This window comes from Crinia signifera, chromosome 4, assembly GCF_055691185.1.
Source record: "Crinia signifera chromosome 4, ASM5569118v1, whole genome shotgun sequence".
NCBI classification, from domain to species: domain Eukaryota; kingdom Metazoa; phylum Chordata; class Amphibia; order Anura; family Myobatrachidae; genus Crinia; species Crinia signifera.
In genome coordinates, this window is record NC_139220.1 from 55,251,679 (window position 1) to 55,274,345 (window position 22,667).

Sequence of the window (22,667 nt, forward strand, 5' to 3'; positions counted from 1 at the left end):
TGGTCAAATTGATACGTCACTAACGTGGCAAAAACATGGGTCCGAGGTACGGTGTGAAAGGGGTATTACAGATGCTACTGACTATGAGAGGGAATTCCTAGGACCACCGGTTGCGTAAGGGTGAGAAAACTCCTCTACACACTTCACAATAAATCTCTAATTGCCTGGAGGAGCGTAGTCATCAGGACACATACAGTAATGTTCCGTGTCATTGATAACAATGGCCCTTATTCTGATCGGTGCGGTAATATCCGCGTGCGTTCGTGCCACCGATGTTTTGTGTCTGCGCATGTGCAGAGGCGTCTCTGCGCATGTGCGAGCGGGGCGTACGGCCAAATTCCGCATGAAATGTGAACACTCCGAACAGGGGGTGGAGAGGGGCGTGAAGGGCTATTTGGGCTCATTACCATATGCATACGCCCCGCGTTTCATGGGCGTTCCCATGCAAACGCTGGGCGTACGTATGGTAATGCACGTGTAGGGGGCGGACGCACGTGTAGGGGGCGGACATATGACATCGCCGGATGTCAGCTGCCCGCCCAGATCCCTGCTTTTGCACGGAAAAAAGTCTGTGTGGTCTGAGGCTGCGGGAGCTGGTGGACCACTCGGTCCTGCATTCGATGGTCTGCGACCATCGAATGATGGGTCAGGTTCCCTGAGATGGAGGAGGCGTATTCTGTGAAAAATACACGTGCGGTCCGTTCGGCCAGCTTCTTACCGCGTACGGACGGAGTTGGCGATCCGTATGGAAGGCGGGGTTTCGCACGCACGGTCCTGGCCGCATATTCGGATCTGGCCGCACCAATCAGAATAAGGGCCCATGTCAGTGTTTTATTTTCAGTTACTGCATAGGATGTGAGTATGTGAAAAACACTGAAATAATGGGCTGATAAATGTGCCTAACAAAAGCATATATATTACTGACTATACGCAGTAGTAGGTAATGACTGTTAACCTGTATGAAACAAAGCTGGCACTCTGCACTGAATATACAGTAAGTGAATGCCTTGCAGGTGGCACCTAAAGCTGAGCATTTTATTTGTTTTTATTTTTAATTTTAGTTGCCTCAGGGAACACTGGAGTTAGCGCTCTACATCAAAATAAATTGAATTCTGTTGTAAAGGCGAACAACTCTTACACATTCTAAATACAGAACGCTCTTTACTAATTGGTTATAAAGTACTGTTTATTTTTTGTTTTAGCTGGAAGGTGGTCTATAAATGGTTTTATTGATTTCCCATTTAACTGTTTGTGGTTGTTTGTATTATACTTATGCATATAAATATCCCGGGTGTCTACGGCAGCAAGAATGGTTCACCGTTTAGAATTGAGCGCAATTCTGAATGCTGATCTTGTGATTTGATACAAGTAACTTGAGTTGCTTTGAATATAGTTATCCACTTGTGGTTATTGCAAAAGTCACAATTAGTTAAAGTTCTGCAACTATCCTGGAAACCATATAGTGATGCATTAAACACAGGCAGGGCCGGCAACAGAAATCTTGGGGCCCTGTACAATGATATTTCTGGGGCCCCCCATCTAATCCCAAATCCTTTCGCCGCTCCAGATCCTGCTTTCAGGTGCGGACTTCTCTCGTTCTCATTCCTGCTGGCCTGGCTCCTGGCTGCTGCTTCCTCCCGGCTGCTGCTGTCACTTTCACAAAAGAATGCCGAGCACTACGAGCAGGCAGAGCAGGTCGTTCTCAGTAAAAGTACAAAAGCCAGAGACTGAGGCCACAGCGCCAGTGGCGGGTACGGCCCCTGGCTGTTGGGAACACACACAGAGTAGATGTCAGACTTATGCTGGCCACACATCAGACCAACTTTTATCCAACCATCCAACTAGTTGGTTGGATGGAATAAAAATCTGGTACTGGATAGGAGCAAATGTAATTTGTAATTAAGTCATTTGTTTCCCAAATCTGAAAATGGACAACAACTGTCACTCAGACAATGTGCTGTTGTTGGACCTATTTGATTTAAACAATTTCTCTGAATGTTTTGTCCATTCTCCTGCATTTGTGAGCAAATTGCTTATTGCCATTTGCCCCCATCCAGTACCAGATTTTTAGTCCAACTAACCAACTAGTTGGATGGTTGAAGGAAAGTTGGTGTGATGTGTGGCCAGCATTAGTCACACACAGATGGTGGACAGTAGATGGCGGGCCGCGATGGTCACTGACAAGTCAGCTAGTATAGGCGGCCGTGCCGGCGCATGGAAACTCTGGGGCCCTACAGATCACTGGGGCCCATCACACTTGTCCCCCTTGACCCCCCCCTGTCGCCAGCCCTGAACATAAGATACTATTCATAATCCTAGCAAGACCTCAAAAACCTAAACAGCTTCTTTGTGGCATCTCGTAAAGTATATCCAAGAATAATTACTAGTTATATTAAACAGGTGAAACTTTTTCTCTATTTACATTGCTTGAAATGAGTATAACACAAATCTTCATCTGAGAGTCTATCAAGCAATCTCAGTTCTAAAAATAACCCCACGATTTTGGATGGTTTCCCAGATCACACAGAGTTTAATGATTATCTCCTCCATTAGTCATTTTCTATGGATTCAAGACCGGTCAATTTACATAAAATTTGCAGAGAATAATCATACTAATAACACTTGGATCATTTACAAATTGGGTGACACAAAAAAACCTGGCAATTTCTGTGAGGGCTTGACAAGTCACATAATAATACCCATTGTCACACTCCTAACTATACACTATTTGTTAGAAACAAGTTGACACTGTACTGGCAAAGAATATACAGAATGGCTGAAAAATAACTGTCAATTTGCAACATACTGTATATTAGGTACTGAGCACAGGGATCTGCAGCACTTGACTCTTGGTTTTGCTGTAGCAAGTGTACACAAACACTAACAAGGTGCCAACTTTTAAGGGTTTTCCATCCTCAGACAATTACATTATTGTTCTATACCTGCCATCCTTCAGCATTTTATAAGTACGCTCTCCGGTTCTTTTGTTTTTTACCAATTAGCGTATTTTGCCATTCCGACATTCATTCATCATGTCATCATGAGAATCTCTACATGGTTGTAATGTAGTCAAAACAGTACTATTGGTGCACTTTCCAGATGTCCACACTGTCACACCTATCATTGCATTGAAGGCACCTATACAGAGCCTACAAATGTACCTTTCTCACCAACGTAGTAGCGAGGATCTCTTCCCCCTCCATTATGATTTATGGTTGAATGTGTAGCCAGATAGGCATCTGTGTAACATTATGCTGTCATGGTGGTGGGCCTATTTTTGGTAGGAGGCCTGGAGCTGCAGCTCCATTCATCCTATTGTACATCTGTCCCTGCACGTCTTCCTGTACTAACATAACGGGCAGCACGGACAGTGTAATGGTTAGCATTACTGCCTCACAGCGCTGAGGTCATGGGTTCGATTCCCACCATGGCCCTAACTGTGCAGAGTTTGTATATTCTCCCCGTGCTTGCGTGGGTTTCCTCCGGGTACTCCGGCTTCCTCCCACAATCCAAAAATATACTAGTTAATTGGCTTCCAACAAGAACAAAAAAAGTGTGCGTGTGTACATGTGGTAGGGAATATAGATTGTAAGCTCCACTGGGACAGGGACTGATGTGAATGTTCAAATATTCTCTGTAAAGCACTGTGGAATATGTGTGCGCTATATAAGAAACTGTTAATAAATAATAATAATAACTTGCTAAATACATAACAATTGTGAATACCTTCAAACCACCAAATGTATTATTTGATGTGCAAACAAAACAAAACAAAAAAAAAATCTGCAGCAAATAACATGAGTGGCAGCTTAATTCCAGACCATACGATCTAGAGCGTTCTACAAAAATACCCCACGAGACTGAGAGCGGAGAATGACTTTAGTCAGGTGATCATGCCCACAGCTAAACTCTCTGTACTTCAAAGGCAATCCTATATTTCCTGCTTTTTTTGTTGCTGCAGTGTTTTGAATTTTATTAAAGTCAATAAATATTTGAAAGCATCTGTGCACTACCCTCCAGTTTTCGTTCAAAGCTGATGCATCTACGGAGGCTGTTCATTAAACGGCTGCAATGTTCAGCTAAACAGAAGAAGTCATTTTGCCTGATCATCAAATAAAGGCCCTCTTGGCTGATGAGCATTTTCTCTGCGTGTTTTTACCTGTAGCGGAGAGCCTGTTGGGCTGGACGACATAATGAACTCAGTAGCATTAGACTATTAAACAAGTTCATGGATCACTTCTAAATGATGCTGTCGTTAAAATGAAAAGAAAGTGCCAATTACCCAGATAAATCCAATGTGATAAATGTTTCCTCTTTTTACCTTTACAGTTTCCATCCAGCGTGGCTGTTTGATTTGATAGTATAGAACAGATCTATATTCACTCACTGGTTTGTCCCCAGCTCCCAAGCAGATCGCATTCTGAGCACAGAAAAAAAACAACCAAGCATTGATGTTATTTATTCCATTTTAATAATGACAAATGGCTACAGTGTGCGTGTGCAGTTACTTTTATCTCAAACTCCTGCTACATTTATTATTCCACCAAGAAAATCAATGCGACTCCAGCTGTTGTTATACTTGCAACAAGGTTTATGTACTTTAACATCTAAGGGAACACGACGGCGCGCAAAAATATATGATTGAACATTTAGCGGAATACAAAAAAATCCATATAAAAGCGATGCAAAGTGATATCATTTTACTAATTATATCTGAGATATTCAAGTAACAAATACATACCTGAAGGCCTGATTAGAGGTGGACACTAGGCCAATGTTTGTATTTTATTTTGGATTGCACAAGCATCGCGATTGCTTACCGACAGCTTCCAAAGTGGTAATTTTGACGCAGAGGGATTGACAGTCATTGTGCATTTGTAAATGGTAACAAGAGTTGGCTGGGGTGGCTAGTGATATGCTGGTATATCGCAACCAATGTGCAGCTGATTAATAAGGCAAAACTCTGGGCTGTGCACCAGTGTATTACAGTTATTGTTCTGGAAGTCTAGGGGGTTATTCAGATTCAATTGGTCCCCGTGCGTTCACATGGTGGGCCGATTGTTTGCAACTGCACATACTAGGTTTTTATGCACATGTGCGGCCACTGTGTGCGAGCGCCCACATCTCTTGCACACAGAAGTCTGGCCAGGGAGCGTGGAGGGGCGTGCATAGGCAAACGCAGGGGGGGGCACTTAGCAAGTGCTTTAAATTATGACACTAGCACTGGTATATAATATGATCAATAGAGCTGCCACCACATCATGCAGTGTAAGGGACAGAGCAGAGCTGCTGCACATGCCCAGTGTACCAGCTTCTTCTACCACATTTACTGTATGTGTGGAACTGTGCTCTCAAACATCGCAATTGACCAGAGAGCAGCTGCCAGGAGAAAGAGACAGGAGCCTTACCATGAAGTGGGAGATTGTGAGTTTATAAAGTGCAGTTCTGGTTCTATTATGTTTATGCTTTTTATTATTATATGTTTAATCTTTTCCTGACCACTTACAGTATGTTATTAAAATGTTTTAAACAACCTATACTATAGACCATCTGTACTGATTAATATTAATACTGCATTTCATACAGTATCCAGTGTATATTAATAAAATATATATTTTTCAGGACTGTTAACACTCCCCCAGACTCCCATACTTACTCCAAATGCACTGCAGAGTAGGAGATTTTGGATTATATTTGGAAACCCCCTTCTAAAAATCCTGCCTTTGCCACTGGCGCGGGGTGGAGAGTCAGGCAATTTGCAAATGAATATGGCCAGCGTTTCATGGGTGGTCCCATGAGAATGCTGGGCGTTCCCATGCAAATTGCCTGGTGATGCACGTGTAGGTGGCGGGCAGCTGACATCAGCCGATGTCAGCTGCTCGTCTTGTCCTCGCACAGGGCGCCCACAGGTCTGAGACACCATAGAGGTGTCTCAGATCTGCGAGCGCTGAATAAATCATTTGATGGTCGCCAGGGGGCGGGCAGCTGTGCGGTCAGCCCTTGGTGGACTCACAAGGCTGCGATGAAGAATAAATGAACGAAGAATAACGCCATATTTGGAATGTACTGTGGAAAATTAATAATAGACATTATATTTGAATACATCGTTATTTAAAAAGTATCCATGACTGTGGGGATTCTGCATGAAAATATGTTATAATGAATCCAATGCATTTTATGTTTTATTATGACCATTTAGAGATTTTTTTTAAATCATTTAATTTGTATTAATACCTTACCCACCTGAGCACACCTCTTTATCTTTTATCCTATTTGTCTACTCATCCTTCACTAACAGGGAGGATATAAAGGAATGCAGCTTTTCATTTCCCCCCATTCACCACTAGCGCAACATAGAGTTATTCCATTGTATATATATATATAATTAGCACATAGACCACATGAGTGAGAGGCATCTATAGTGTTCATTCTAGCACCCGCCATCTTTGAAAACCCATGCAGTTCCTCTTCCCTGCCCGGGGTGTCGCTGTCTGCTGTATTGCTTCTAGCACAGTGTGGTCTGTATATTAGCACTGATATGCAAACCAGACCTGCGTTAGAAACACCACAGCAGACAGGGACACCTCAGGCAGAGAAGAGGAACTGCATGGGTTTTCAAAGATGGCGGGTGCTAGAATGAACACTACATCTACTTTAAGTAGATCGGGTTGTTGCCCATAGCAACCAATCAGATTATTCTTATTTATTTGCCACCTTCTAGAAGATAATAGAATCTTATTGGTTGCTATGGGCAACATCCCATCTTCAATAGAACTCCCATCTTAGTAAATTTACCCCAGTATGCTTGATGTCTATCCGTTAGTCAGATGTTTCAATGCATTGTCTTTTATTTGCATATATCTATAGAAACAGGGCATGGAAATACAAGTCTATTTCAATTCTCAGCTGGCCATAACCTTTAGAAACATCAGGGGTCCATGTAGACTTGCTATCACAAACATACTTCTATGATTCAACAACTACGCTTCTACATCATGTTTCCTATTTACTGTATAATAACATGAGTGTAACTGTGTACTCTTCTGTGATGTCAGGTCAGCTCAAACCTAAAATCGAAAAAAGTGTTTAACTATGGAAAACTGATGGCTGACTAAGCACAGACTAAGCACAGATAAACCACTAAAGGGTTCTGGAGATGCTGTCACTTTAAGTAGCTAGAATTAGTTTACTGTGAGATCTGATGATGGAGCATTGGCCAATGGGGTGCAAGAGGGGAGGAGTGGGCAGTTAGAAGGATCTAACAGCCCTCTTTGTGGGCGGGATGTACTAAAGGGAAAATGCGGTAAAACTGGGGTTTTACCACATTTTCCTATGTACCATTACCTGTCCGCCCCGTGTCTGCCGGGCAGGGTATCGCCACCTCCGGGTGGCGATACCCTATAGAAGCCTATGGGCTTCTATCGCCGCCCGCTGTCCGTGCGACCCCCCCCCCCCCCCTCCTGTCCTCCATTGATCTCCTCCTCCCCAGCAGGAGTCACAGTCGGGAGGACATCCGGCTGCAGGGGGAGGAGGAGACACCGGGGACACTGACAGCCGCTGGGATGTGATGGAGACCCCCACACACCACATTACAGGTATCACGGGGGTCTCCGTCACCACACCCCGATGCTGGGCGGCGATGTATATTAATACATCCCGCCCTGTGTGTTTTCCCTCCCTCCCATCCCTATGTTTTATGTTGGTGCGGTAAAGAACGGTTGCTTGTTATATGGATGAGTTTTAAGTAGCTAGTGGGTGCGCTCTCCCAACATTGCTATATGTCATTAAACCCATTGTCCTGGAGGGGAGATGGGTCACACCACCTGCACGGGGGGGTTGCCAGTTGGAGAGTTGATCACCAGTGGCTGTTTGGTATGTGTGTGTTGTCATGTTACCCTTGACCGTTCTTTAGTGTCGCCACCACTTATAGGGGTCGATCCTATTAACCCAGAAGGGTGCGAGTTGCCGTTCGGGTGCTGTTTTCACGCTGAAAACAGCAACCAAATTAACTCTAACTCGCACCCTTCGCAGGGCCGAATTCACTGAAATTTGCTCTCACCCCTATGGAGGTGCGAGTACTTTTCAGCAAATTCGTCCCGCCATAAAGTGTGCCTGGTGTTGTGATGACTCACACTCGTTGACTCATCCGCACACATCGGAGATAAGAGGATCGACCCTATTGTCAGATCTAATAGTCAACTTGTCAATCAATAAATTTGAAATTGACATTACTTTGAATCGCCAGCACTTTTATGCCCCTGTCTTCTTTTAGTGGTTATGGGTGTAAAGTGTTAAGTTATTTTGAAGTGTCATGCATGAATGATACCTGATGGTGAGTTTATTGCAAGAATAACATACTTACAGGCATAACCTTCCCTTCTTCATCACAGACGCACATGATCACCTCCACATTTCTCTGTGCGGCTCTCTCAAAATCTCCACTCAGCAATTTAATGTAAATATCATTCCTTACATCCCCTGCAGGAACACAGACAAAGCAATAAAGGCAGGAAGAATAAAAGGTGCAGTTGTGTTTACAGTAGTTCATTTACAAGTTCTTACCATGGGCGGATTTAGGAGTTAGGATGCCCCTAGGCACAACATTGACAGATATCTATCTATCTGCAGATGGGCTGCTGTTAACTTACCCAAAAACACATCTGACGAACGGCTGCATCGTGATTGCAACTAGCTGCACCCATGCGTGACCCATTTACAGGAGTATGCGCAACAATGCAATTTCGTGGATCCCAGTGCAACCTTTACAGGGTACATTATAAGCTAAACCCAGTTGGAAATGGAGGTCAGGGAGTGCCATAAGGGAAGGGGGTGGGAGGGGGAAGAGGGGAGGAACTTTTGAATGGGGAGGTGAAAAGGACACAGAGCTAGTCTGAGAGGAAAGGCCAGCCCACAGAAACTAGCCACACACTGTAGGGGTTGGAGGCGGGTGCAGGGGGGCGGAGGGCACTGGAGGCAGGCAAAGGTAAGGGAGCAGGAAGATCAGCCTGGAAAGGATAGTGCCTCCTTCCTGACACAACTCATACTGAGTTAACTGTAGATGGGCCTGATTCAGAGTGGGTTGTAGTTTTGAGAAACTTCACAAAACTACAAAGGATGGCTGCACAGGGCAAGGCTGCCTCACTTGCTGGGTCCCGCCCTGAGAGCTGCACGCAAAATGTTCAGAGCATAGCGCTAAAGTGTGAGTACTTCGCTACACAACAAAGCGCTTGCACATGTTGTGTGGCAAAGTACATGTGCAAGGCTGCTCCCTGGCTGTGCAGCATATCTGCAAAGCCACCTGCCCAGTGGCCCTGTTTCCAGCCACAGCGGCCCTACCACCAAGTAGTTCGGAATGCACCTGTGTTGTCTGGACCACTCCCACAAAACACAGGTGCCGCCCCCACAAACCTGCATAGCCGCCCCCGAACAGCACTGAAACTGCGTTCTCTGAATAGTGAGCCAGTCTGAATTGGGCCACGTGTCCCTTGATTTAGTACTTGAGCTGAGCTGTCCCCTTGATCCTCCTGTTTTAGCCCCTATGGGCCTGCCTCAGACATGTACCCTAATGAATTCACAGCTGACAATTCTCACTCAGCAGCATTGCTAAAATATGCTAATGCAGCAGCCGCTTGGAAACGTACCAGCGGCCATGCATGGCCGCTGCATGGCCCCGGAGCGCCCCAGGCAGGGGGGGGGGGGGGGGGGTGCCCCGGCGCTCGCCGTCACTCTGTGCAGCTGGGGGGGGGGAGAGAATGTGGCCATCCCCCCGTGCGGGGGGGGGGGTGTGTGTGCGCCCATCGCTCCGTGCGCGGGGGGGTTGTGGCCGTCGCTCCATGCGGGGAGGGGACGGACGGTTCCGGGTGAGGTGCTGTAAAGCCCGGGCATTGCTCCACAGGGTGGGGAGGGGAGGGGGGGGGAGATCGACGCTCACCTCCATCTAGGCCAGGCGCACATCCGCTCCATCAGGGGGGATGGTGCCGGGTGATGCTAGACGGGCCCCACCGCATCGCTCGCGGGGGGGGGGGGGAGAGGTGCTCACCTCCATGGTGGGGACCTCCTGCTCCTTTCTTCCGCTCTCCAGTGGCCGGCGCCCTAGGCAAATGCCTAATGCTGCCTAGTGGTGGCGCCGGCCCTGCGGCCATGCAAATCTCAACATCTGCAGTGACCATCACAGAACAGTCCATTATCGGAGTTCTGAGTTTACTTATGGTTGTACATAATTACAGTGTATACTCAGGCTTAGGAGCTATGTTAACTGCATGCATGATTGCAGACGCAGCCTGTAACACGCCAGTAAATGGTCATGCCACTACTGCTTTTTTGACACCACTCCTCTGTCACCTCCCAATTACTGCCTGTCAATCAAATGTGAAAAAATTCTCACTGCGAGCAAAATCGGTAATGTACCGTGACGCATACTCAGTGCAATGGTTTACCAATAATCACTAAGCTCTGTATATATCAACATTGCGTACATTGGTTATACAAAGAATTCTAACTTTATATTAGACGAAGAAGTGTCTAATAAAAAAATTCAGAAATAAATACTATATCGTAAAACCATATCACTTCTTCATCTCATTGATTTCACCAATGGCATTTCTGAGCGATATTCCAATACGTGATGCGTAGAATGTTTGCCAAAGAGGAGATGACGGCTGCATGTGCCGGCACTTGTGCTGTCACTGGCCTGCTAACACAAAGACCCCATAGCCCGATCTTGTGATCATGCATTTCATCGTTTGACGGCTTCACATTCAATGAATCAAAGCAGTGTGGAGTAATCCTTTAAGGTTACTGCTTAAGGTGAACAAGTGAGCCACAAAAATAGATCAATAATACATTTTCTTTGATATACATGAAACAGTTTTACAGCACAGAGGTGCAATAGTTATGCTTTGAGATGACCCACACAGTTCTAACTGAAGATAAGAAGGTAAGTGAGCACTCGCACATAAAATAGTTGCATTTATTACAGAGAAGGGTGGTATAGGCAAGTGGCAGGTTCATTATGTCTGAGACTGTACAGTATAAATACATCTTGTAGCAAAAAGTAATTCTATCTACATACAGTACCTATCCTTATTGTTAAAAATAATGCAAACTATAAATGAGCAGACAGGTGCGGCTCTCCGGAACGATAAATAAAAGTCAGACAACAATAGCCTTGTTGGACAACGTTTCAGTTGTATTAAAAACTTTTTTCAAGTCATACATGAATAGTGTAAAATACGTACATACCTTTATACAACAAACAATCACCAGTGCAAAGTGAAGCTCCGGCGGAGAGGGCGGGACAATCCCCCGGTCTCGGCGCCGTGCAGTGACGTCAACGTACGCACACCGTTCGGCCATCCGCAAAGCCCTGATTGTAGGCACGAGCAAACAGCCCGTTGCCCGCCACTTTGTGGAATATTCACACCCCTTAAATTCCATCCGTTATAGAATCATTGATACTATTCCGCCCTCTGTTAGAGGTGGCAATAGGGCCCTTAAACTGCTTCAACGTGAAGCAATGTGGATACATAACCTTCATGTATTGTAAAGCGCAACGGAATCTGCTGCGCTATATAAGAAACTGTAAATAATAAATAATAATAATAATAATGTGGTTTCCCCCCGAGGCCTCAATGAAAGCATTTCTTATGCATGTTTTCGTTAATGTGATGTTGCATCCTTGTTCTCTGATATTTGCTGATGTGTTTGCTTTGCTTATGTCATATATTGTATTATTCATTTATGCGTTCTCTGTTGTCCTCAGTGTCCCCTTGTTCCCATGGTGATGGTGCACTATGGGTTTGCCGCATTGCTGCTGTAGCGCAATGACGTCATTGCACGGCACCAAGACCGGAATCATGTACATACACACCAACAGATCTACTTAACAATAAAATACTACTGTAGTATACGGTACCTGGCATAATAATCTCAGGGAACCCCAGCTTCCTGGCAACCACTGTAGTTCTGTCCACGAGATGCGGGTAGTCTTTCCGGATCTGAACAGAATCCCCAACCAGCATTTTCACAGTGACCCAAAGCCCTGTAAGATGTAATACATGGCACAAAGTTACATTCTTTATGCTTTCAATTTCAACTAATACTAATAACGGAGTCCAACTTTTATTCACAATACCAACATGTCACATTAGATTGGTCAGTTTTTGTGACTGCATTTGAGGCTTCTGAAGATTATAGAGAAGAAACTAATTAATCTGCTCATTTAAAATTAAATTGCTGGCCAACATCTTTCTTGCTAATTTTATAAATGATAAAATCACAAAAAGACTGCTATGTAATATAAATGGGTAGCATACCTCCCATCATGACCCATTCCAGGAGGGACAAAATGCTCTGCTCCTGGACTTGCTTCCCAGGGGCATTTGCAGAGGTGGGACTGCAGCACTGTCCAAAATTCAAATAGAGTAGTTACATTTGCCAGTGAGTCCCAGACTGCGGTGCTTGGGGTGGCAGTTGGTGGTGGCAGTTGGTGGACAGTAGCTATATGAATTTTGGACTGTGCTGCAAGTGCCACCGGCATCGAAGTCCAGGAACAGAACATCTTGGGCCTGATTTTGGTTCACTCGCAACAGGAAACTCCTTCAGAGAGAGTTCGATTTATGTTATTTTGTTTCTTTGCAAAGTAAATACTAACTGCTTTATTTTTACACTGCAATATAGATATCAGTTTGAAGTACAAACCCCACCCAAATCTAACTAGGAACATGTTACATCTGCCCCACCTGCAGTGCACATGGTTATGTCCATTAAAGAAGGAGTTTTCTTTTGTGAGTGAACCAGAATAAAGCCCCTTGTCCCTCCTGGAAAGGGCCATGTGTGGAGATATGGGGTAGTCTTGGTGCAAAGAGATTTTATAAATATGGGCAAGGCCGGAGACATGATACATGCATGGTGGGGCTACACAGTGTACAATTATCTGGACATGTGAACAATATACTGTATATATGTGTATATATATATATATATATATATATATATATATATATATATATATATATACAATGTACTGTATTGTTGTGTAATATGCAATAGCACAACATTTATAAGTGTACAATATATCTACTAAACGGATGGTGTTTCCTGGGAAAGGCTTTTGTAATTTCATTTTCACATATTCTGCTTCAGTTTATAATGTTGCACTGTGTAGTGTGTACTTCCACTATGTAGTTCATTTACCTAAATTTAATTTTCACCTTGTGACCACAGGTCCATTGGGTATGGATCATATGGTCGACCTAACGATGGTTGACAGTCATTAGGTCGACACCACTAGGTTGACATGGGTCTAGGTCGACTGGGGACAAGGTCATTAGGTCGACACAAGCATTAGGTCGACATGGTCTAGGTCGACAGTCAAAAGGTCGACATGGGGTTTTTCACCGTATCCCGGTCCATTATGGGCTTGATCTCGGAAGTAGAACTTTTATGTTCATGATACTTTTCTGATCAAAAACTGGCAGTCCGTTATGTATACTTTATTTCCAAATATGTGACTGATGTGAATGCGATAAAAGTCATTATTTAGTAACATAATATTGCCCGCTGTGACAGTTATCTATAGCTACTGAACAACTGCTAAGCATAAAATGACTAGGAAATGACTTTATTTTTATTTTATAAGAACAATATTCTATGGGGAAAAGGTTCATGTATCCCTTTATAGAATGTAATAAATTAATAATACAATCTTATATATTTTTACCAACTTTACAGTATAAAGTTACTATCACCTGGGTCTCTGCCACTTTGTACCCGATGCCGGACAGGAACGCAGGGAGTGGCTTACTACAGGACTGAAAGTCCCAGAGGGAGGAAACAATAGGAAGTCACTGCCAGTCACAGACTGCATCTGGCTTTACTGACACTGAGCTGGGTGGAGGCTTTTACCTGGGGGGAGTGCAGTCCTACAGCCCTTAGTTAAAATCCACCACTGCTTACAAAATTTTAATTTTGATCTGCTTTCTTGGAGACAGATTGATCCTAAGGAGGTTATTCTGGTTGGTACGGTCCGTTCCGAATTCTTTCGGAGCTGACCGAACGCCACGCTGTGCGGACATTGTAAGAACAAACGCCCACAGGTCGTCCGCATTCGGTCGGACTCACTCTCTAAGAAGAGGGTGTGTTTTCGGACAACATCCAAACCGAACGTGTGTGGTGGGAACACAAAGATTCTGCACGGTCTTACAGCGTCTGAACGGACAGGAAGCTGCCCGTACGCACCGATGCGGTGTATTTTCGCAAAACTCACTACTGTAATCGGAACTCATACATCTGCCACATGACACACTTATGCAATTAGGCAACCTCATAAAAAAAGGGATTGTTTGTAATTGTAATCAATTGGTTCCCCTGTTGCCCTCTTTCTGCCACCATTACTGGCTGCTGTTCTTGAAGTGTTGGTGCTATACTTTTCTTGTGAAGCCACCTGATGTGTTCCTAATGATTCTGCTGTGGCTATGTATGAAATGTCTTCAATTTTGTACATTTCTGTTTTATTTCAAATTATTATGTTCCCTTTATTTTTTAGCATGTGCCAAATAGCATGCTATAAAAATTTTATGTATTTTACAAATGTAATCAATTTTAATTTTACCCCCAAATGTGTGCTGTTATCGCTGAATGTAAAAGTGACATATAAATTTATATTAGTGATACCAATTTCTGTCCATTGCTTGCAGTGTAAATGTGTGTAAAATAGCAACAAAACAGTCGTGTTTTCAGCATATATTTGTGTATTTAGTAATGGCCCATTTAGGCAGCAATGCTTCCAATTGAAGGTATGAAAAGAGTGTAATTAATCACTAATGAGTAGAGGAGTGGATTGTATTGTGTTCAGCTGAGAGTGCTTCAGGTGCGGGCGTACTAATTGGGCGAACCGAATGCCTAGCGCATGAACAAGTGCTCTCCGCAAAGTGAAACTTGCTTATGAAGACCGCATATTTCATGCGTGTTGGTTCGTTTGCAGTCGGTGTGTTGTCTGAATGCACGCCTACCACAGTTCGTGCACTCCCTCGTGTACGCCCAGATTTACGCCCAGTTTTTCCCACTTTGAAACCACGCCCTTGTGTAGGTCCGAATGACGCCCATATTACACCCATATTTCCCGAGTCAATTCGGTGCACATTTCTGGACGGTATTAGTGAGAACGAGTACGGAGGCCATGCGTGGCACATTCGCATTGCGTTGCCTACGCATGCGCAGACAGCTAAAAAGCACCCTCCGAAAGAATTCGGAAAGGACCGCACCAACCAAAATAAGGCCCTAAGTGACAAATGTATCAAGATTCAAAAAATTTAAAAAAATGGAGAGACAGGCAGCCAATCAGCTCCTAACTGACAAGAGCTGATTGGCTGGTTGTTTTATCACTCTCCACTTTATCACTTTTTGAAGCTTGATTCATCTGGCCAATTTCTGCTTTAGGGGATAATTTAGGGTTGGGATCGTTTGGTCGAATGCATTATGGTCGAATGTCATTACATCGAATCCATTAGGTCGAATTGCTAAAAGGTCGACATGACTCTAGGTCGACATGGGAAAAGGTCGAAATGATTCTAGGTCAAAAGGTCATTAGTTCGACAGGTCATTAGGTCGACAAGGTCATTAGTTCGACATTGTCTAGGTCGACATTAACAAAGTCGACATGGGGTTTTTCACTGTTTTTTTACCTGAATGTCAACACAGTCGACATGGACACAGTTTAAAGTGCACTGCATCCCCTCGCATCGCTCGCTGCGCTCGCGATGCGTCGGGCACGGTGCCTCGCTACGCTCGGCACACTATTTTATTCTCCCACCACGCCCTAGTGGATGGTAGGGCATGAAATACCGCCTGTCAGCACATGTTGGCTCAAAAAACAGTGAAAAACCCCATGTCGACTTTGTGAATGTCGACCTAGACAATGTCGAACTAATGACCTTGTCGACCTAATGACCTGTCGAACTAATGACCTTTCGACCTAGAATCATTTCGACCTTTTCCCATGTCGACCTAGAGTCATGTCGACCTTTTAGCAATTCGACCTAATGGATTCGATGTAATGACATTCGACCATAATGCATTCGACCAAATGACCGCATCCCAAAGAAAGGCAAGTCTTCTGCATCCACATACATCCAGACCCCTCCACAACCCCTCGGCCACCCACAACAGAGAACACAAATGTGCCTCCACACTCTCCAAACAGCCCCTCTTTTTTTCACCAGCCATGTCCTCTATGCATTGCCCAGGGTGACTGTCCTGACAGAGTGGTCAGTAAATTAGGTAAGTATCTCATGAGTTGCATATGTTTTTTCCCCTATTAAATGGTTGGGTGAGATTGAAGGTGCGATTGCTTTTGCTTTTGCTATTATATTTATGTTGTCTTTATTTTTTAAATGAATTTGATTTGTACAGCCCCACAGTGCTCTCTAGGGTAAGTCAGTGGGGAAACTGGACATACAAGATACTGTACACAAAGGAAATGCAGACATGACAAAAGAGGTTAAGTAATCATAAAATGTATGTTTAACATAAAGAAAATATAATGATTGAATAGACTTGTTATTACTGATTACATAGAATGTAAAAGCTAATTCACCTTGTCCACCACTGTCTCCTTTTAGTGCTGTGACTTTGTTAAGAAGGCTGTGCAAAAAATCATTCTCAGCAACAACCCTAGAGAAACAGAAAGAGGAATTTATATAAGCTGAATACTGCTGCTTACCCACTGTACTGTACATTAATCATGAATTCATAATACAAATAATGCTACCTGTGGACAGCCGCACACACGCCCAGCATGGCCTCCAGCACATGAGCGCTATTGCACTGTTTGGATTGCCGTTATAGATCTGGATATTTAAACCCTTGTTGCAGAATTTTGTCCTTGCTGCTCAATGGTTGATATTAATGTGGTTATTTCTCTGTCGGCAGAACTTAGGTCGACACATGAAATAGGTCGACAGGCATTAGGTTGACATGGTCACTGTGTCAACACAAGCATTAGGTTGACATGGAAAAGGTCAACATGAAAAAGGTCAACATGTTTCTTTCATGGTTTTTGGTGTCTATACCAACTTAAGTTGACATATAAGTGTACAGTTTCTCCTCGCTTCGCTTGCCTTGCTTCCATGCACTATCCACTTGGATAGTAAAGTATGAAAAAACACATTTTCTTTTAAAAAAAAGTGAAAAACTTAAGTCGACTTTTTCCATGATAACCTTTTCCATTTCGACCTAATGCTTGTGTTGACCCAATGCATGTCAACATATTTCATTGTCGACCTAGTGACTGTCGACCTATAGTGGTCGACTTAATGACTGTTGACCTACTTGTAGACACCTACTGACTGCATCCCCTCCTAAAGATATACATACATACAAACAGGTTGAGTATCCCTTATCCCAATATCCCTTATCCAAATTATCCATTATCCATGTTTCCAGAATTTATTTTTTTATTTTTATTTTTGCTAAAAGCATTACTGGGGACATGATATGTAACAGCACTACTGGGGACATGATATGTAACAGCACTACTGGCGACATGATATGTAACAGCACTACTGGGGACATGATATGTAACAGCACTACTGGGGACATGATATGTAACAGCACTACTGGGGACATGATATGTAACAGCACTACTGGGGACATGATATGTAACAGCACTACTGGTGACATGATATGTAATAGCACTACTGGGGACATGATATGTAACAGCACTACTGGGGACATGATATGTAACAGCACTACTGGGGACATGATATGTAACAGCACTACTGGGGACATGATATGTAACAGCACTACTGGTGACATGATATGTAATAGCACTACTGGGGACATGATATGTAACAGCACTACTGGGGACATGATATGTAACAGCACTACTGGGGACATGATATGTAACAGCACTACTGGGGACATTATATGTAACTGGCACTACTGGGGACATGATATGTAACAGCACTACTGGGGACATGATATGTAACAGCACTACTGGGGACATGATATGTAACAGCACTACTGGGGACATGATATGTAATTGTCACTACTGGGGACATGATATGTAACAGCACTACTGGGGACATGATATGTAACTGGCACTACTGGGGACATGATATGTAACAGCACTACTGGGGACATGATATGTAATTGTCACTACTGGGGACATGATATGTAACAGCACTACTGGGAACATGATATGTAACTGGCACTACTGGGGACATGATATGTAACAGCACTACTGGGGACATGATATGTAACAGCACACTGAGGACATGATATGTAATTGTCACTACTGGGGACATGATATGTAACAGCACTACTGGGGACATGATATGTAACAGCACTACTGGGGACATGATATGTAATTGTCACTACTGGGGACATGATATGTAACAGCACTACTGGGGACATGATATGTAACTGGCACTACTGGGGACATGATATGTAACTGGTACTACTGGGGACATGATATGCAATTGTCACTACTGGGGACATGATATGGAACTGCCACTACTGGGGACATCTGTAACTGGCACTACTGGGACATGATATGTAACTGCCACTACTGGGGACATGATATGTACTGGCACTATTGGGGACATCTGTAACTGGCACTACTGGGACATGATATGTAACTGCCACTACTGGGGACATGATATGTACTGGCACTATTGGGGACATCTGTAACTGGCACTACTGGGGACATGATATGTAACTGCCACTACTGGGGACATGATATGTAACTGCCACTATTGAGGACATCTGTAACTGGCACTACTGGAGACATAATATGTAACTGGAACTACTGGGGATATCTGTAACTGGCACTACTAGAGACATCTGTAGCTGGCACTACTGGGGATATGATATGTAACTGGAACTACTGAGGACATGATATGTATCTGGCACTACTGGGGACATATGTAACTGCACTACTGGGGACATGATATGTAACTGGCTCTACTGGAAACATGTAACTGGCACTAAATGAGACATGATATGTAACTGGCACTACTGGAGACAATTGTAACTGGCACTAAATATGTGCAAAAAAACCTACTGAATACATATTTAACTGGCACTACTGGGGACATATGTAACTTGCACTAACAATGTGCAAGAAAATGATTGCTTGGCATTCAAATTCAGTGCATGAGATAGTACACAAACTTTGTTTCATGTTTTGAAGCCTTGTTTCATGCACAAATAAAATATATTTGTGTGTATTTCATGTGTTTGATGTGCCTATACAACATAAATGCTAGATACCTCATTGAAATATAAAAATATTCCAAAATATGGAATAATCCGTTATCCAAAATGCTTCTGGTCCCAAGCATTTTGGATATGGGACACTCAACCTGTACTTAGCTACTGAAATAAAACATATGACAACAGGGGTTGGCCACATTTTTATGGACAATAAGTTACTTTTAAAGTAAAAAAAAAAAAAAAGAAGCTTAGTAGTGGACTAAATGAATGGACAACATAAAACAAGACAGTCATGCATTCCAAACTCCAACTCTTCAAGATGAAACACAATGGAGCAGCTACATTTTTAGCACAGTGAAGTTATATTTTTTCATAAAATTATACCTGAAATTAGATATTTGGGGAGGCATGTATCAAGATTTGGAATGAGAAAAAGCAGTCTATGAATATATGCTGATTGAATTCTTTGGACAACTACTCCACATTATTTCTATCCACAGCTCGATACATCTCACCTTTAGAATAAAAAAATATTTCGGGGGATCAGGGCTGGATTTCCCACTAGGCACGCGCCTATTGGTGGCACCTGTTGGGATCAGCACGGCATCCCCCCTTCTTGCGGGGGTCCCGGAATCACGGGGGGCACGTGAATAGCGGGAGGGAGGTCGCGGGGGGTCCTCGAATTGCGGATGGGGTATCTGCAAATCGCAGGAGGTTACGGGGGTCCGCGAATTGCGGGAGGGGGGTTGTGGGGGTCCACAAAATGCGGGGGGGGCCCCACAAATTGCGGGAGGGGAGGTCACAGGGGTCCGCGGGAGGGCGGTCGCCGCAAATTGGCCGGCGGGGGGGGCACACAATATTGTGCCTATGGGTGGCCTGTTACTTAAATCCGGCCTTGAGGGGGATAGCTTATTACAGGGGCATCTTAAGAGAGGAGAAGGTCCGTGTGCAGCCTCCTTGGCCAGCCCCCCTAGGATTGGCTGGTTGTCTATCACACTAAAGCTCTCAGACTCCACTGCTCAGATCGCTGGAAAAATGTCTGCCGTGCCATTTTTCCTGCAATTTCTGCAGTGCACCTGCCACTGCATACCTCCCAACTGTCCAGCTTATCGCGGGAACGAGTGTCCCGCGGCGGGGGGGGCAGTTGGGAGTCCCCCCCTGTAGTCCGTGAATGGCCTGCATCTATTCTTGCAGGCAGGGAGGCTGGCCAGCAGCTCATAGAGCTGCTGGGCATGCCCCACAGCGACGAAAAAATGGGGGCGTGGCCTCGCGGCAGTGCCACGATTATAGACCACACCCCCTTCCCGATAGGTCACGCGTCGGAGGCGCGCACCCTGTCCCGACCCGGCACCTCCAAAAGTTGGGAGGTATGCCACTGCCACTGGACACTAGAGGGTAAATGATTGAAATGGTTACAGTGTGTGCAGTGTGGGCCCCCCTGGGACTGCACCCTGCCCCCATTATAGATACGCCACTGGCTTATTAGCAGCGTTTATATACCTCTGCTTATAGGTTAGCCGGGGGGCTATACTTTTAGCCCTGATGCCAGCATCCTGATCCCCAATGCTGACACTTATTGGGTATTATGCTTGTTGCATGAGAAGCAAAATCCCACATAAACAACCCTTCAACCCCACAATAACACATTTTATCCCGGGAAAACATGTGTTACTCTGCAATCATGGCACATCTGGCTGTAATAGGATAGACCAATATTCACAATCATTATATCAGACAGGTTTTGGTACTTGTTTCCTAGAACAGCGCCCATCGCGGGCATCGCATGTACATCGCATGCCATTATAATGGCATGCGATGCGACCGCCGCGATTTTACATAGAAATGCATGGTAAAATGTAAATCGCGACGGTCGCATCGCATGCGGCCAAAAAAACGCATGCGATGCGACCGACGCGATTACCAATTTTACATAGGGAACAATGTTAAATGGCCCAATTGAACCGATTTTACATAGGGAACAATGTTAAATGGCCCACAGACCCCAAATAGCCACCCTGAAGTGTGAAATGCCCCCCCCCCCAATTGTTAACGCCACCCCACGATCAACGTGAACCCGAAGCGTGGCGAGTGCAGCGGTACGCGTCTTCCGAACTTTTCATACCCCCACTAACCACGTCGGCGTGGAGTTGAGAATAGAAAGTGTGGCGAGCGCAGCGAGCCACCGAGCCACCGAGCCCGAAGCGTGGCGAGCGCAGTGTGCCCCGCGAGGGGACGCGGAATACGAGCCCAAAGCGTGGCGAGCGCAGCGAGCCCCGCGAAGGGACGCGGAATACATGTTAAGTAATCCGTGTCCCCTCGCGGGGCTCGCTGCACTCGCCACGCTCCGGGAGCGTGTTCCACGTCCCCACGCTACGCTCGCCACGCTTCGGGCTCGGTGGCTCGCTGCGCTCGCCACACTTTCTATTCTCATCTCCAAGCCGACGTGGATAGTGGGGGTATGAAAAGGTCGGAGGACGCGTACCGCCGCCCCTCGCGGGCTCGCTGGGCTAGCCACGCTTCGGGTTGACGTTGATCGTGGAGTGGCGTTAACAATTCGGGGCCATTTCACACTTCAGGGTGGGTATTTGGGGTCTGTGGGCCATTTAACATTGTTCCCTATGTGAAATTGGGTCAATTGGGCCATTTAACATTGTTCCCTATGTAAAATCGCGGTAATCGCGTCGGTCGCATCGCATGCGATTTTTTTGGCCGCATGCGATGCGACCGACGCAATTTTTTTCCTTGCGATACCTAAGGCGCCGTTCTAGGAAACAAGTACCCAGGTTTTTTTTTCATACAAATACCCTGATTAGTCTATTCCAGTGGTCAGGCAAAAGGGGTAAATTACCCCAAATGGGGTAAAAATGAAATTCCTGGGGTGATTGACATATATGAATCTATATGCATGCCCGGCTGTGTCTCAGCAGTGAGACCATCCATTATCCCCAGGAATTTAATTTCATTGCATATAGAGTCTATATATAGATTCTCAATGCATGGGTCCTGACTACAAGTCCGCCAGCTTCTTCAGTAGAGTTGACTAGTTGCTGCGTCATCTCGGCAGCGCGCAATCTGTACTGCCACTGTGGCGCCGAGTTTCTTTGCCTGGTTATAGGCTCCTGTCAAGGTATAACCATCTCTAGTCATCATCATTATTAATTGCTGCCAGGCAGTGCACCATACTAGCAGGATATATCATCAATTTCTGGGGGCAAAGTGTGTATTCCAATTTTATGATTTCCTTCCTTTCAAATCAAGGGGGGTAACGTTGGCATACCTAAATATATTTTGGGGTAAAAGGTAAAAAGTTCTACTGTTTTAAGAAGGCACATGTTTCTCTGGAGCATGGTGATTCTCTATCTTGCATCATTCTGGCTTGATGACTGCATAGATAACAAAAAGGTTCTATACAGATTATAAATTAGTGGATTTAACAGCCAATAATGGCACAT

The 22,667-nt window shown here is 44.7% G+C and overlaps 1 protein-coding gene across 4 annotated transcripts in view; it reads right to left on the reverse strand.

The window, feature by feature from the left end:
- DOCK2 (dedicator of cytokinesis 2) overlaps positions 1-22,667 on the reverse strand; it is a 707,149-nt gene that overhangs the window by 565,791 nt on the left and 118,691 nt on the right. For all 4 annotated transcript variants that reach the window (XM_083181781.1, XM_083181779.1, XM_083181780.1 and 1 more), the window contains exons 12-15: positions 16,595-16,671; positions 11,915-12,040; positions 8,363-8,478; positions 4,322-4,420 (exon numbers count right to left, since the gene is read on the reverse strand). In XM_083181781.1, coding sequence (XP_083037907.1) covers positions 4,322-4,420; positions 8,363-8,478; positions 11,915-12,040; positions 16,595-16,671 — 418 coding nt within the window. The remainder of the gene's footprint in view (positions 1-4,321; positions 4,421-8,362; positions 8,479-11,914; positions 12,041-16,594; positions 16,672-22,667) is intronic.